The sequence below is a fragment of the Dromiciops gliroides genome, chromosome 1 (genome assembly GCF_019393635.1).
Source record: "Dromiciops gliroides isolate mDroGli1 chromosome 1, mDroGli1.pri, whole genome shotgun sequence".
Taxonomy (NCBI): domain Eukaryota; kingdom Metazoa; phylum Chordata; class Mammalia; order Microbiotheria; family Microbiotheriidae; genus Dromiciops; species Dromiciops gliroides.
The window spans coordinates 6068380-6085966 of NC_057861.1; the positions used below are offsets into that span (position 1 = coordinate 6068380).

General features: G+C 49.4%; 1 protein-coding gene across 4 annotated transcripts in view; it reads left to right on the forward strand.

The window, feature by feature from the left end:
• The first annotated feature begins 385 nt into the window (after positions 1–385).
• The window catches only part of CLTCL1 (clathrin heavy chain like 1), an 81674-nt gene continuing 64472 nt past the window's right edge, over positions 386–17587 (forward strand). For all 4 annotated transcript variants that reach the window (XM_044003687.1, XM_044003670.1, XM_044003696.1 and 1 more), the window contains exons 1-2: positions 386–509; positions 11330–11537. In XM_044003687.1, the coding sequence (XP_043859622.1) occupies positions 468–509; positions 11330–11537 (250 nt within the window). In that variant the 5' untranslated portion in view covers positions 386–467. The remainder of the gene's footprint in view (positions 510–11329; positions 11538–17587) is intronic.

A 17587-nucleotide genomic window follows, 5' to 3' on the forward strand; every position in this document is an offset into this window, starting at 1 on the left:
TAACGGTCCCTTCCCCCTCCCCTCTGCCCCAGCGGCGGCGCGGAGAGGGGAGAGGGGAGAGGGGAGAGGGTCTCACGTGACCCCGCGGAGCGTTACCTAGTCTCCCCCCTCGCCCCCATCCCCGCCCTTGTGACCCCAGGTTAGGGCCAAGCCCCCCCCCCATCCCCTCTGACTTCGCCCATTCCGTCGGGACCAAGGGGCGCGCGCGGGTGGGGAGGGGGCGGCGCGAACTTCTTGTCTCGGGACCCTGCTAGTGGGCGCTCGGCCGGGGCGGAGGGATCCGGGCGGAGGGGACGCGAGGGGCGACGAGAACGGCGCAGTGCGCGTGCGCCGTGCGGGGGGGGGGCGAGGGGGAGCGGGCACGAACGGAGCGCGTGCGCGCGCCTCCGAGCCCGGCAAGAGCGGGGAGGCGGAGAGGCGGGAGGAGGGGGTCCGGCCCGGCCGCGACCCCAGACCCGGCCCCGGCCATGGCGCAGATACTGCCCATCCGCTTCCAGGAGCACTTCCAGGTGAGGAGAGGGAGGGGGGGGTCCCCCTTACCACGCCCCCCAGGCCCTCCCTTTACCACGCTCCCTCTCTTCTAGGGACACCCCAGCCCCAGCCCCCTGCCCCCCGGGGGACCGCCTGATCACTCCCTCCTGGGGAGACCCAGCCCCCTGCCCCCCGGGGGCCCGCCTGATCACTCCCTCCTGGGGAGACCCAGCCCCCTGCCCCCCGGGCCCCCCTTATCACCTCCTCCCAGCCCCCTGCCCCCCGCGGCCCCCTTCATCACCTCCTCCTAGGACACCCCAGCCCCAGCCCCCTGCCCCCCGGGGGCCCGCCTGATCACTCCCTCCTGGGGAGACCCAGCCCCCTGCCCCCCGGGGGCCCGCCTGATCACTCCCTCCTGGGGAGACCCAGCCCCCTGCCCCCCGGGCCCCCCTTATCACCTCCCAGCCCCAGCCCCCTGCCCCCCGCGGCCCCCTTCATCACCTCCTCCTAGGACACCCCAGCCCCAGCCCCCTGCCCCCTAGGGACCCCCATTTACCAGACCCCTCCTCCCTAGCAACACCCGCCCCATAATGCAGCCCCTTCCCCTCTCCGGCCCCCCCTTTACCCTAGCCCCTCCCTTCTGTGAATTCCCCCCATGGTCCCCCTTTACCTTGGCCCCCTCCCCTCTATGACTCCCCTTTACCATAGCCCTTTCTGGGTCCCCCTTTGCCCTCACCCCATTCCACCTTCCCCGTACCCCAGCCCCATTCCACCTTCCCCGTACCCCAGCCCCATTCCTTATTGCGCCCCACCTAGTTTGCCTCTCAGAAGTTGGCTCCCTCCCCTCAGCCTTTCCCCTAGTTCCATTCTGCTTTGTGGTATGTCTCCCCCCTCCCCCCCATTCCTCTCTCTGGTGCCCCCTCCCCCCACTAACTTCCTGTTTTCTCTGTGACCCCTTCCCCTCCCTGCTCTGGCTCCCCCAGGCCTTTATACTCAGCAGAATCCAGGGGCTAGGAGAGGGCCAGGGTCTCCTCCCACCTGCCTCCCCCCCAAAAGAAAAGTACCCCTCCAAAACGTCTTGTGTTCCCACCAGTAGCCACGGAGTGGGGGTGCTCCTGGAGTCTGTGTCTGCCTCCCTCATGGGGACACTGAGCCCCAAAGCCTCCCTGGTGCCCCATCCCCTCTGCAAAAACTGCCCCACCTTTTCGGGGGGGGGGGGCTGTTCCTCTCTTCTACCCAAATGCCCTCTTTGAAAAGCAGCTGCAAAGAGACCCTGACGATCTCTTGGAAATCTCCCTGCACCCAAAGGGAGAGAATGGGTCTGATTCCCAGCACCTGGGCCCCAGGGATGTCTGGCCATTGTTTCCTTGTCTTGACAGAGTTTGCTGGGGTGGGAAGAGCTGGCTGGCTTATCTGTTAGGAGGGGAGGTGGAGGCAGTGGGGTGCACCCTGTTCTGTGAGGCCCACAGAAACCGCAATCAAAGGAATTCAGTAAATGAATGAAGGAGCAGGAAGTGGGCTTGGCCAGGGGTGCTTGGGTTTCTGCCCCACTTGTTTGTCATAGAGGAAGCTTCTGTTTCAGACTGGGAACGGTCTGCCCCTCCAGGACTCAGTGAGTCCGGACAGTGTTCTGAAAAATGGCTTCTGCTCCGATGGGGGCCGGGGCTTCCTCCCTCACTTCCCTACTGATAGCTGCAGAATTGCTGTCACTGAGGCAAAACGTAGTTCTGAGGAAATGAAGACTTAGGAAATTAGACATTCAGAGCCAGAGAGGCCAGTAGCCCACCAGCCTCCCTTTGACAAGGGAGGAGGCTCAGATGACTTCCCGAGGACAAGGTGGTGGGCGACCCCCAGTCCTTTGACCACAAGTGGAGTGCCCTTCCCACTGCCCCACACTGTCCTTGCTCATCCTTATGTGTGACTGGGCCCCAGCTCTTTACTGCAGAGCAAAATCTTACCTTAGTACCAGTGAGAGAGTACTGGGCTTGGGAGTCCAGTCTCTTGGGTTCTAATCCTACCTCCACTACTCACTTTTACTATCTGTGTAGGAGACTGTAGACCGCTACCCTTCTGATCGGATTGAATTGTTAGTGGTGGTGAGTCATTTCAGTTGTGTCTGACTCTCCGTGACCACATTTGGGGTCTTCTTGGCGGAGATAATGGAGTGTTGTTGCCTTCTTGAGCTCATTTTACAGAAGAGGAAACTGAGGCAAACAGGGTAAAATGACTTGCCCAGGGTCACCCAGATGATGTCAGAGGTTGGGTTTGAACTCAGGTCATCAACTCTGGACCAGACACTCTACCTATCATGCTGCCCTCACCACCAAGCTAAAGTGAAATTCTAAGTTCCCTTCAGCATCAGCATCATCGCCCTCGAGGGTTACATAGTGCCCACTCTGTGCTTGACACTGTACTAATACAAATGTACAGAGATTATCTCGGTGCTGCACCATGCAGACTTGGAGAAGAGAGGTCCCCAAGGGAGATGTGCCCGAGAGAATGTTGCTCTGGTTCCTTGCTCTCTAACTTCTTTTTAAAAATCTGCTCTGGTTTTGGGTTGGGGCTCTGCTGAAATGGTGGCTTGTTTCCAGGATCCCCAGGTGCCCCCGGGCTTGGCCTTGATTTACCCCAGCCTTGATTGCTGGTCTCACTGCCATCCACAGGAGGCTTTGGAGAATGGCTGACGGAAGTGGTCAGTCAGATGAAAAAAGACCTTTGTGGTCACTGGGCACTGACACCAGCCATGGGGAGGAATTTCTTGGCTTTGTCATTAGTTGCTGATTGCTTTATCGACAGCTTCTTTTAGCCCTTGTGCCCTGGGTAGATCAATAAATGAGACGAGGGGCTAACAGGAAGGCCTTCGTGGTGATTGGGTGGGCATACAGCTGTGATGTCAGCAAACAGGTGTCCTGGGTGGAGGAGTCAGGGAGGAAACAACATTTTCCAGGTGATTCTATTCCAAATCATGGCATGGGGAACTTCAGACGAGGCCTAAGGCCTAGCCCTGGAGCCATGTTGTACTCCAGCTCTTGACAGAAGCAGCTGGTTCCTGATGGACTTTGGCTACAAAAAGCAGCTGGGAGGCCAGATTGCAGACGTCTGACCTTCCTCGTGCGTCAGCTAACCCTAACCCTGTCTCCAGAGAGCAGGACATATGTGTGCCGCTCCTCCGGGTGGGGGAGGCAGGGAGAGGCCACTTTCTGTGATACTTTTTAAATCCTGTTTGGTCTTCATAGTAACGCCAAGGAGACACTAGACTGCCCCTTTGCTGCTCTGCTTGCTCCCCTGGCATGATGCCTTTGCTTCATTTTTATCCACTGGTGATTCAGCAGCACCTCCCTCGCTGGCCCCCCAAGCCCTTTTCCTCTGAGTGCCAGGATGGTTTAACATATCCAAGAAATGGGAGCTCCCTGGGTAGCTCCACCTAAAGTTGAGAGGCAGGAATTCGGCCTGTTAGAGGACAGTCAAGTCTCCGCTCACTTGCTGGTTAGATATACTGTGACCCTCCCATGTCCAGCTTCAGTCTGTTTTGGAACCCTTTGGCCCTCTGGCGATGCCTTCTGCCCAAGTGCCACAAGCAAAGACTCTTGTCCCCTGAGCTTCTGGAGGGCAGAGAAGTTGTCCCCCTTCCATCCCAGCTAGGTGGGCACCTCTGGAGGAGTCCTCCTTTGCGGACGTGTTCTGTCCTGTTCCCCGGGCTGGGGAGGTCTATGGATGGACACTTCTTAGAATCGTTTGTCAGCTCGTCACATCAAATGCTTAGGTGCACATTCCAGACCCCGGGTTAAGAGCCTGTGCTCTGTGGCGATAACACCTGATCTGAGCAAGTTTAGTTCTCTGGCTTCTAGATCATTAAGTCTTGGAATCTCTGGAGGGAGGCAAGGAGGCCCCAGCCTCAGCATAATGGCCATTGTTTGAGGTCTTCAGGGACTCTCCAGCTTTAGTCTGAAGTCCTTGTTTTATAGAAAAGGAAACAGAAACCTTCAAAAGATGTCCAGGGTTTGTCTCCTCACTCAGATCCTCTACCACTGACTATGTGCTGGGCTGTGCTGAGTGCTGGGAATGCAAAGAAAGGCAAGATGTGGAGATGCGGTGCCTCCCAAGTTATACTCTCGAGCATCCCAGGTGTTGTAGGGGCCATTGAGCCTGAGAGAGTTAGGGACTTGTCTAGAGGTCCACAGTGTGATGGGTCTGAGGCAAGATTTGAACCCAGGTCTTCTGACTCTTGAAGTCCAGCAACTCTTTCCATCCCACTGCCTCTCTAAAAGATAAACTTCAACTTCAGTAAGCACTTATTAAGCACCTACTATGTGCCCAGTGCTGACTAGCTTTGGTCATGTAGAAAATGATCTCTGTCAAATGAGGTAATACCTGTAAAGCGCTTGGCCCAGTGCCTGGCCCCTAGGAGGTACTTAATAGCTGCTCATTCCTTTCTCCCTCCCCTTCCCCATACCATGTGCCAGACCTCCTGACACAGCCATAAAGATTGGCTCTATCGCAGTTGTTGGACATTTGCTCTCACAGAGGACCATGCTGCGCCTTAGGATGGGCTTCCTTTGGCCCATCTGGGGTTGGCTGTTGGGAGGAGAGGGCTTTTTATTCCAGGCCGGGTGGTTTTCTAAGGGTCCGCAGCTCTTAGGACAGAATGAGAAGATGACATTTTGTGTAGAGAAGCTCATTTACGAGACAGGCTGACTGAGAAAAGCTTGGCCGCTGGATGTTGTTTCCTCTCTGCTAGAACTCTTGGGGTAGAGGGGAGGCTGCAGAGAATGCATCCCCGGCGGTGGACTCAGACCAACCACGTCACAACTTTTTGGGGGAGTGTTCATGTGAAAGCCCAGCTCCTCTAACAGCAAAGTGCAAAGAAGGTGGGACTCGTCCTTAGTGGCCATTCACACTGCTGTGGGCGCATTTTACTACTCATCCTTGCTGTTCCTTACACACCGGGGAACCAGACACAGTGTTCTGATTGCTGCTCTGTGAAGAGAGCCCCTCAGAAATGTCATTTCCTCCCTCTCCCAGGCTAGAGCCCTTCAAGCCACGCCCGGCAATAGATCCTTGAAGGAACGGGTGATCTCATCGATGCGGGTGTCCCTTCCCATCCTGGCCGGCCTGTCCAAGCCTGCTGGACTGTTGTCCATACCCTCCCCAACTTTGCCCCCGGAAACTGGACCAGCAGCCTGGTCATTGTTGATAAGGAATGTGTCTCGTCTTAGCAGATGGGGTCAGAGTGGACCATAGCAGAGAACCCTTGCCCTTGCCGAAGGTTCACCAGCACCCAGAGACGTGACTGGGACAGGGGCAGTAGGATAGAGTAGAGCGGCAGTGCAGAAGCAGGGATCCTCCCTCTGGGAAGCTGAGGACTGACATTAAAGGGGTCAACTTCACCTTTGGGGCTTCTGTATTCTCCCAGGGACTCAGCAACCTCTTAAGACTCTCCAGGCTTCAGTCTGGGTTCTTTGACTTGCCTATCTTTGCAAAACTCCCACTGCTATAGGACAGCCATGTGTGGGAGATCAATTAATCAATCCGTTTTGTTATTCATTCTACTCCTCATGAGCCCATTTGGAGTTTTCTTGGTTTGCTGTTTACTTCTCCAGCTCATTTTACAGAGGAGGAAACTGAGGCAAATAGGGTGAAGTGACTCGCCCAGGGTCACCCAATAAGTATCTGAGGCCAGATTTGAACTTAGAATGAGTAGTCTTGCGTCTCCAGGTCTGGTGCTCTGTGCTCCCTTAACTGGAGCCTGCTGCTCCCAGTCCTTTCAGCAGCATAAACATGTGTGTCAATCTGTTGTCCAATATTCCTGATTTCATTTTCTGACTCTTTTGAAACACTCATTTATTCTCTAAGGGAAACTAACCTAAGTACAAAATCTTCCTTAAGTAGTGAGGGAACTTTGTCTCACATTTTGGAGTTACATTTGCCCCTAGGATTTAGAAGGCGTGAATCTGACCTGGGGTCATTTCCCATTACTTGAGAAAACCTTAACCATCCTTCTCTAGAATCTTCTTTCTGGCCCCAAAGTCTCATAGTCCTAGTATGGCCGCCAGCGCTGAGTAAATGACCAGAGCCAGTAGAAGCTGTGTCCTCGTGGCTCAGTGTGGCAGGTTTTGCCTTTGTCGTTTTCAATTGTCTTCAGTCCCTGGATTTTGGGTTTAATCATTGCATTGATCTGGCCCGCAAGTCTTAGAGTTGTTTTTCTTTGTCATCATTGCAGAAACACTCACTTCACTGCATCAGAGGTCTTCCTAGTTTCCTCTGAAAGAATCTATGTTTAGTCATTTTTGGTGGTGCAGCGATTTTCCATTCTGTTCATTACAGTTGGGGGTTGTCTTCAGGTATGGACTTTTGGGGGGGGCGGGGCAATGGGGGTTAAGTGACTTGCCCAGGGTCACACAGCTAGTAAGTGTTAAGTGTCTGAGGCCGGATTTGAACTCAGGTACTACTGAATCCAGGGCCAGCGCTTTAACCACTGTGCCATCTAGCTGCCCCAGGTATGGACTTTTAATAGCTCTGGACGTGGCTGTTACTTCCAAGGCTTATGATGGACTGATACGGAAGTCTGTAAATGTTAATAAATTGGAAGTCTCCCTCCTTGTATTGATTTATCTGTAAATTGACTCATTTTCATTGTAGCCAGGCTTTGGGGGAAAAGTTAAAATAGGAAATCTTTGTGATTTAGAATAAGATCTCTGCATAAATGCAGATTGCATAATAAGCTTCTGATTTTGAGTCGGTATAGCTCAAAAATTCATCACTTGGTACTGAACTTTTCTTTATGAACTTGGCTCTGTTGGTCTGTGGATGCCAGGCATCTTTTCCATACTCCTGTGACAGGTTAGAGTTTTGTCATCACTGGCACAGCCTTCAGGGTCTCCCCAGTCACCTCCACGCCCTGATAAAGCATCGGGTGAGGCAGTCACAGCTGGCCATCTTTACCATATTATACTAGTGTAAAGCTGTGTGTTTATGCCCCTTCATTCAGTCCGCACTCACTTGGTTCCTAGTTTTTGCTGCCGAGTATTTCCTGCTCTCTCTTTTCTCAGTCTTCTGTGCCTGGAATGGACTTTTCCCCCGGCTTTGGAAATTCTCTTCCTCAAAGGCTTGACTCAGGTGCTCCCACATCTCCCCCTTTCTTCTTTCCCCACAGGTTCCAAGCTTTTTTGCTCCTCTTACAGAATATAGACGTCGCCACCATCTTCCAGTTTTTCTCACATTCTCATGCATCTTTCCTCCCCTTCACTCCCCACCCCCCATGTAAAGTCCCTTTTTGCAAGGGATGTGATTTTTTTCCTCTTTGTAACCCGAGGCTTGGCAGAGCACTTGCGTGTAGTAGGTGTTGCTTAAATATTGATTATTGAATTGAGTGAGGTTAAAGAATAGGTTCATTAGGAGTCGGTCAATATGACAGGTAAAATTTTCAGCCATCATGTAAAACATCCCTGGAACCTCTTTGGTAATTGCATCAATCAGAGTTCTTTCAAACCTGGTTGTCTTTACAGTGTTTTTATTACTTGTTAAACTGTTCTCTTGGCTCTGTTGACTTCACTCTGCATCAGTTAATAGAAGTCTCTCCAGGTTTCTCAGACTTTTCAAGTATTTCATAATTTCTGACGTTGCAGTTCTATTCCATTCCATTCATATTCCATAATTTGGTTAGCCACTCTCCACTCGAAGGGGACACCATGCCCCCCTGCCATCACCCCCACTGGTCCATGAAAAGGACTGGTAGTAATGATTTTGTCCCTAAGGGCCCTTTCCCTCTTTCCTTGATCTCTCTGAGGTGTGTAGGCCTGGTAGTGGTAAGATCGGGCCAAAGAGAATCTACACAGTTCGTAATTTCTGGTCATACCAGAGTGACTGAACTGGATCATAGCTCTGCCAGCAATTTTCATTTTCCATCTTTTGTCAGCTTTGCTAATCTGGTGGGTGAGAGGCGGAACCTCACTTGTGTTTGTTTGCGTTGGAACATTTTTTCCTAAGGTGGTGGATAGCTTGACCTCCTCCTCCGGGCATTGAGGGTTAAGTCACTTGCCCAAGGTCACACAGCTAGTCAATGTCAGGTGTCCGAGGTTGGATTTGAACTCGGGTCCTCCTGAATCCAGGGCCGGTGCCACCTAGCTGCCCGACTTTCTTCTTTTGATAAGTGTTTGTCCATCTTGCTTGCCCGTTTGTCTATTGGGGAATGACTTTTGATGTTCTCCATTGGTTAGTTCCCTGGGTCCCTTAGATAGCAGACCCTTAAAAGAGGATTTGATGGAAGACTCTCTGCTAATCCGTACTTTCCCTTCTCATCCTAGTTGTGTTGTTTCTTGTTAGTAGAAAAGCTTTTCACTTTCATGTGACCAGTTACTTAGTTTCACTTTTGCGAACCTACATCAGTGTGAAGGAAGGGCGCCCAACCCCACATGGGCACAGTTTTCCAATGTAGTGGATGTGGTTTTTAACCCTTGCCTGAGGCGCGCAGATACTGTCTTGACTCCCCAAGAAGTCTAGTAACCCTCATTCCAAGCATTGGTAGGTCCCTCAGAATTCAGTTAATTTTTTAAGCCTCTACTGTGTGCCAAATAACTGCCAGGAACAGAGGCCACAGAGACGAAGATGGCACGCTCTGCCCTGCCCTCGGGGAACTTTGGGGACACAACACGTCCATACCTCATGCATCAAAAGTAATGTGGGGGGCCGGCACTCAGGTTCTAACAGCAGGGAGAGAGGTTAGGAAGAGACATCCTATGGGAGGTAATACCTGAACGGAATTTTTTATAACAACGATAAGTCAGTATTTATATGTTGCATCAGGAGCTGAGAAGTGCCTTACACACTGTTGCGAACATTTCTAAGTCCAACGAAGAAGAAGAAATAGCCAAGTCTCCAAGCTGTAGGGGAATAGGTTTATTGAGAGAGGGCCTGTCTTACGATAAAGCCGGTCAGGCAGGGGTAGGAGCTACAAGACCCTGAGCCTGGGGCTAAGCAGGGGCTTCTAAGTATTTATACACCACTGTTTTTAAACAAACCCCTCCCACATATAAAATGCTTATGCACAGAAAGACAGAAATCATGAACTAGTCTAGGATGCAGTCCCTTGTCCCCAGTTGTGATCACTGTTACACATTCTCTTGACCTCTTTCAGTTTCTTTTCTTTTCTTTTCTTTAAGTGAGGCAATTGGGGTTAAGTGACTTGCCCAGGGTCACACAGCTAGTAAGTGTTAGGTGTCTGAGGCCAGATTTGAATTCGGGTACTCCTGACTCCAGGGCTGGTGCTCTATCCACTGCGCCATCTAGCTGCCCCTCCTCTTTCAGTTTCTAATGCTGATTGGTCCCGCTCCAAGGAAGTTCTGACCTTATATGGGTTTGTGACAACACACGTAGGTCCCTTTAGAACAGTTGATTTTGGTCTGATGGTCCTTTCTCTCTTCTGGGGGCCTTGGTTAACCACAGTGAACACAGTAAAAAGGGATTTAGTTATCCCGACCCAGAGCAAGTTTACAATTCATTGGTACCTGAGAACACATCGCTGCATTGGCTTAAGCCACTAAGGAATATATTCGAGTACATGAAGAGTAATCACTTAATATCTCTGCTCTGTGCTGTAGTATTATTAACTTAAGGGACTAGAGAATGCTTAAACATGAGTGAGTCACCATTCGTAGTCTATCATACACATCACTCACAGCTAAACTACTTATATCTCAGGACTGAGGACAGTCTCACAACGCATTCTCTCAGTTGATTCTGGTGACGCTCATGAGGTGCGTGCTCATGAGGTGGAGGAAGGTAAAGTGACCTCTGCCCAGTGTCACATCGGTAGTAAATGTCCAAGGCAAGATTCAGAATCAAGTCTTCCTGTCTCCATGTCCTATAGTCTCACCACTACATCTAGCTGCTCGATGGATATCAAGAGTCAGAGATAAGGAGAAACAAATAACCACATATCTTTGACAAGGTTACAACTTCCCTAAAGGGGCAGAGTCCATGGGTTGGGGGTGAGGGCGGGGCAGAAGGCTCTGATCAGGGGTCCACAATATGAACCCTCCAGATTTCCTTGTACGGGGGAAAGAGCTCAAGACCTAGTACCACAAGACCTGGTTCAGAAATCCTGGCTTTGTCTCAGCCTACCTGGGTGATCTTGGAAAAGTCTCTTCTTCTCTCTGGGCCTCAGTTTCCCTTTCTGTAAAAATGTCAGGCTTAGGCTAGTTTACCTCCAGGGTTCTGGGTTCTTGGTCTACAATTGCATTTTAATTTTTCACTCATTGTCTTCCTCTGGCTCCCCACTTGCTAAGATCTGGTAGGTGCTCAGTGTACCTCTGAGTGAATGAAGCCTGCCCTGACAGGTGTCTTCTGCTGCGGCTGTTACGAGAGATCTGGGAACTAAGGTGTTTGCCTCATCATTTTCACTTTGATTTTTAAATAGACCGCAACAACAAGTCTTGGTGCCTAGGTCTCCTCCTAGGCTATGTACTCTAGGGCTTAAGTGATCTGAGTGCGTTCCTTAGACCAGTGAAGACACACAGACACTGACAGATAGGGGGCCAAAAATGCCAACCCTTTGCAGCCTCCTCCAGATTCAACGGGGCTGGTCCTCAGACAGACCTCCAGTGAGCTGCCTGTTGGGTCAGCCCAGTGCCTGGCACAGGGTCAGTGCCGCAGAGCCTTGTCTCTGTGCTGCGGGTGGGCACCTGTGTTGTCTAGCAGTGGGATATGGTGCCCAAAGCTTTGGGTTTGGAATCTGAAAACCTGGGTTCGGATATTGGCCCGTGTGGAAAGTGAGGGAAATGGACTGAGGGTTCAGACTAGGTGCTCTCAGCTCCCGTCCCCCTCAGTTATGTTTGATTTAACCAAGTGTTCCTCTGTCTAGCTTCAGAACCTGGGCATCAATCTGGCCAACATTGGCTTCAGCACACTGACGATGGAGTCGGACAAGTTCATCTGCATCCGGGAGAAGGTGGGAGAGCAAGCTCAGGTAGTCATCATTGACATGAGCGACCCAGCCACTCCCATCCGACGGCCCATCTCTGCAGAAAGTGCCATTATGAATCCGGCCTCGAGAGTCATCGCTCTGAAAGGTATGTGGGTGGCCACGTGTGGGGGCTTCCTAGCACACAGGCAGGCATTACTAGCTGCCTACATAGGAAAGCTGTTAGGAGAGCGTGGTCGCCCAGGTGAATCACGTGGTTGGTTTAGCACAGGGTTTAGTACAAGGTGGGGGCTGCTTGTCCTGGGACTAGTGGGTGCCCAGAAAGGTTGGAAGGGCCCTGTCCTTCTGCCTTCTGACAGGCTGTTGGGACAGCTTGGATGGTCAGGAGACTGTCGGTGTCAAACCCAGCTGTTGTGCCCTTGCACCAACAACCAGAGTGCAAGTGAGTCACCCTAGAAGACGTGTGTATCCTGGAAGAACTTTTCTTTTTTCTTTTCTTTTCTTTTTTTTTTTTTTTTTTTTTTGCGGGGCAATGAGGGTCAAGTGACTTGCCCAGGGTCACACAGCTAGCAAGTGTCAAGTGGCTGAGGCCAGATTTGAACTCAGGTCGTCCTGAGTCCAGGGCCGACGCTTTATCCAGTGCACCATCTAGCCGCCCCCAGAATTTTTCTTAATGCTGAGTAACAGTTGATGTCATTGCTTGTGGGAATCCCACCTCCTGAGAGTTGCATTCGATGCACTACAGTTACAGAGAAGCCTGTGGCACCCTCACTGACCGCTAATCGTGGAATCCTTGTTGCTTGAACAGTGAAAACTTGGTACATCTGAAACTTAAGAATGTTGACTCCCAGACTGCTGTGTTGACTGCCTGCTTCCAACGGTTTTCCCTGTGGTGGAGGAGGAAAGACATTCTGTTTAAACACCAGGATTCTTCCCAAATAAATCTGCTCACTTTCGAGTCTTAAACAGATGGCAAGTTTACTTTTTCCTGAGCATTTCTTGTGAACCTTGTGCAGCGTGGCCGGTCCGCATCCTGGTGGGTGGCAGCCTACGTGGGTCTGCTCAGTTCATCGTTTTCCCACTCAGGTCTTTGGCCTTTGACAGGGACAACGTAGAGAGATGTAGCAGAATTTATTCAGAGTACATTTAATAGCATCTCAGAGCTTTTACACGAGACCAGTGTTGGCACGTTGTCTTGTATGTGGTCATTTTGTTGTTTTATTGAGGAAAAGGGCAGCTGAGACCATGTTACTTTCCATGCAGTGAACTCTGTTACCTCCAGGAGCAAATACGTATTCCTGTCTGGCCTTCAGAGCCCTCCATAACATACCTCCTCCTCCCTCGCTCCCTACCATGTCCTCTTTGCTCTACTGCCCCCAGCCTTCCTGGCTGTCCCACTCCCAAGACCCTCCATCTCCCTGTGCCAGGCATTCCCTCTGGTGTCCCCAGGCCCGGAATGTTCTCCCACCTCCCCTCCAGCTGAAGTCCTACCTTTTGCAAGAAGCTTTTCCCGATCCCCTTGAATGCTCGTGCCTCCTTCTAAGATGACGTCCAGGTGATTCTGTCTGTATCTTGTTTGTTCATGGTTATCTCCCCTGTGAGACTGGAGAGCATGGGTTATTTTCTTTTTTTAACCCTTTTTTGTTTCTCTAGTGCTTTTCCTCACGCCTGCATATTCACAAACGCTGATTGACTTGCTTCTCGTTAGTCTGGAAGACTCATCGTAGCATGTTGGAGCCAGAGTGGTTATGGACTAGGTCCCTTTGCCAGGGCGGGCCAAAAGCACAAAGTGGCATTTGGAAGTGTTGGCTACTTCTGGAACTATGTAGAACTTTCTAGTATGGGAAAACTAGGGAATTGAAGAAGTTTTAAGACTGGATCCTAAATTCACCAAACTCTTGGTTCGCTCAGATTATCTTGGGGCCCCTATGGCGCCATCTTTGGGCCAGGTGAGTATATCACATATGCCCGCAGTTGATCTGCCTGGTCCTGAACTTGGTTCGGAGAGAGTCGTTAGACATTGCTGTATGTTTCTCTCTGGGCCAGTTTGTTCATTTGTTAGGTGACTCAGGAATCTGCTTTGGAGCCCACTGTTTTTCCAGAGCTGCCCTGCCAATGCGGGGGTGGGGGGGGTGGGGGTGTGGGAGATTGTATAGAGTAGATGGAAGCCAAGAAGTTAGGGATTGGCACTTCTGGCCTGCGTGTGACCTGGTAGACCAGAAGTTTATGACACTTTAAATGGTTTTCTACAAATCTAGTAATTGTACACGAACATTGTAGGTGTTGTTTAAAAACAAAACAGCAGCAGCAAAAGCTACTGGTGCTAATCTCTAAGCCAGCATGCTTAGCACCTCATTAAGTCGTGGCATTTGGAGGAATGCAGAGCTGTGGGCCTGTGTTTTCTCTGCTGGTTCCTTCCTGGCCACAGCATCTGAGGGTAGGGGCCCCCTCACTTTCCCTGCTGGTAGATTCGGGATGCTAATAGTGGAAGCTGAGACATCCTCCGTCTTTATTTACAAAAAGTTTAGGCAGTGGGCGGCTCAGCATGGATTTTCTTGGCATTGACAGCCAAACCCCGCTGCATTAAACCTTCTGTCGCGTCCGTTTATTCATTGGCGTCTTTTTCAGCTTCTGTTCTGTACTACAAAATAGATTCTCGGTCTTTTAAGAAGGGTGGGGGAATATGGTGTTTAGGAAGGAATTTAGAGGCATAGAGCAAAGAACTTTTTGTTTTCCAAGTGGGGAAAACTTTAGACTAACTTAAGGCCATCAGAAAGCAGTGAATTGAGTCCCCCTTATCTAGGCCCCTCAGGACAGTTTAGCTTTGTGTTGGCAGATGAGTTAGAGAAGCTCAGGAGGCTAAGAACCATCTTTCTAGAGGTTCTTCATTTCTTTCCTCCTCTGGCTGGGAGTTCTGTGCCCTCTAGGAAGTACGAGGGCCTTTGAACTGAGCCCGTGGCTGTCAGCCACAATTTCAGAGGGGCAGAGTTCCTCTTGCAGTGATGGTTCTGGGACAGGAGGGTGTAGAGTTTTAGGTAGGGGCCCCGAGAAAGCCTGTAGTCCTAGATTTAAAACCCGAACCCACAGATGGTGAATAGGGTGAAATTGCGATGGGCACACAGGCGTCCTGACCCCTGTCTGCTTGACCCCAGGGCATCCTGGGAGAGATGGAATTTAGCTCAGAGTTTGTCATTTGGTCTTGTGTGGAGCATATTGTATTTGCGGGCCTGCCTTATGATGAAAAGGGGACTGGCTTCCTCAAGCCAGATGCACCTACCACCACCAGTTTAAATTAGGAGTCATTTACTTAAGTACCCTCAGCAATACAATGATCCAAGACAATCCCAAGGGACTGATGATGGAGCATACCATCCACCCCCATAGAAAGAACCGATTGTACATATATAATAACCTGGTTGGGATCTTGTGGAGGGGGGAGGAAAGGGAGAGAGGGAGAAAAATGTGGAACTCTAAATCTTATGAAAATGAATGTTGAAAACTACCCTTACATGTCACTGGAAAATAAAATAAATGTTTGTTGTAAATTAGGAGTCATTTAGTGACCGGTGACTCTGTGGGCAGCTGACTGTTCCTTTACATAGTCGCAGAGACTTGGCCAAATAACTCCACTCTGAGAGTAAAGCGTGTTCCAGTCGGTAATCCTTTGGCTGCCACCAGTCGTCACTCCATGTTATTATGATGTATCACGACTCTATCCAAGCCTGACCCATCCTAAAACTTAACTGCGTAACAACAGTGTAGTGGTACCATCTGTTCCATATATCTCTTTGACAAGAATGATGTAATAGCCCAAGGAGGGGAAAGAAAATACTCCTGTTTCCCAATGGCATTACTTTTTTGGGGGGGGGGGTAACCAACAGGTGGGATCAGGAAGTCGGTTTTCTATGAACAAGGAATAGGTGGTAAGCAGGTAAACCAGACTTGCTGGTGATTACTAGGTCAAATTGAATAAAAGCCAATTTTATTTATTTAGTAAGTGAAAGTGTGAAGAGAGAAAGTTAGACTTGGCAGAAGGAAACACTTCTTAACCAGGGGAGCTCTCCAGAATTGGGAGGGGCTGCCTCAGGAGGCTCTGCCCCCTGCCTTACTGGGCATCTTCAGAGCCTGGATACAGACACTCTTATTTGGGAATGAATCCCCACATTGGCCACATCCCAAACTGTGTGTCTCATCCTCTATATCGGTGTACATGGCTCTGTCAGGAGGTGAGTAGCACCCTTTGTTAGCAGGCCTCTGGAATCATGGTAGCTGTTGTGTTGCTCAGAGTTCCTGAGTCTTTCGTTCTTCTTTACGATGTTGATGTTATATTAGAAATTGTTCTGGTTCTGCTCACTTCACTTTGCATCAGTCCATTGTGTATTTTAAAATTCTAAATGTGGGTTCTAATCTGTCCCCCCCAGTTTTGGGGGGAAACTGGCTAAAATCACTGATAAATGAGTTTAGGCTTTTTAAGGGTTTATTAAAAGATATAAGGTAGTAAAGAAAGAGATTGAGAACAGATTTCTTAGAGCATGGAAATCCTAGCCTTCCTAACCTCCCACCTGAAGTCCTGCCACCAAACCGATGTCTGGAACCAAGAGACCGAAGTCCTCTGCCAGCATCAACTCCCTCCTTCATGTCCTCCTCCCAGAAATGGGAGGTTCTTCCAGCTGATTGGCTAGCGCCATTCAAATTCATTGGTTCACTGGACCCGAAGGGGGTCGATGTAAAGTTCAAAGTCTTTAGCTTCTGAGAACACTATGTTAAGGGCTAAAATTCTAGCTAAACTGTCTAAAATATCTAATGAGTGGTCGCCAATAAATTATAAGCTTTAGCAAGAGTTAGACTTTTAAGCATTTATTAAGGAGAATAAGAATTTGGTAAAGAGAGAGAGAAAGGCCTAGATTCCTATCTATTAAAGGGAGAGCGCATTTCTAGCTCCCTTCTCCGCCAGAGTCCAGAGGAAAGAGCGCGAGACTGAGCGCCAGTCTCTTCCTTCCTCCTCCCACTAGCCCGCGTCACTTCCTGACTCCTGGTCTTGCCCTCAAAGACCTTCCCTTCATGGGCAGAACTCCTCTACAGTAAGTATCCAGCAGGTGGCGTTATTCCAATCGTTACAGTCCCCCCTGTTGTTCCTCAAGAAACAAAATGTTTCCTTGACGGAACAGTAAAAACAATATGATAACTATTGCTAACTAATAATATGTGAACAACAATATAGAAAAGGAAGAGAGGAAAGTTTTGTCCAGAGGGGCAATTTTTTTTTTTTTGTCCTCATGAACCGACGCTTTGACATTAGTCTTGCAAAGGGAGGGCCTCTGCAGAGAATACATGTTACAGATGGTGTATATTATAACAGAAAGAGAAAAAAACCAACAAAAAGAACAAATCAAAACTGTTCATTTAAAGTCTCTGAAAGTCTTTTCTCAGATGTCCTCTAGGTGTAGTCGTAGAATGGAAGTCTTTTCAGGGGTTGATGTGTGGATGCTGGTAATCAGCCAGGAAAATTTCCTACAAAATTGAGCTTAACACAACTTTAAAATAGCTTTGTCAATAATCAAATCAAACAATGAAAGTTCTCAAAAACATGTCTAAGGGAATACAGAATCTTAGTTGTTAACACATGAAACATACAATAAAACAAAAATTGAACCATTCTTTAAAATTACATTATTATTATAGTCCCCCCTTATGGAGAGTAATTGAGAAGACAATTGCTGCGATATTAATTTTTAAAAATAATTTTTTATCTTTGTTTCATCACTTTTTGCATCATCTGCCTAATTATCCTCATGCCATTATGAGAAATTACAAATCTAATATAATTGGTAACAGATGTCAAGGCCAAATTCAACACTTATTTATCATGACATCTGAGATAATTATGGGGGTTACCATAAAAGAACAGAGAAATGATGGGATATGAGCATTCCCACACTTGAGCAATATATACTGTCCATGCAGTATGCCAGGCTTAAAATAGGTGGATGGAATATATGTCCATGCCACCGAACATATTGGAAGAAACTGAGTCAGACTTAATCAGATGCATGGGATTGAGATGGTCCATGGCATCAGGCATATAGGAGGGAGCATAGAAGCCAGGTGTAGAAGTGAGATGGGTGGGATGAATACTTCCAGCCATCTGTACAATATTGTGGGGAAAAATAAAATAAAATATTAAACCAAGAGAATCCA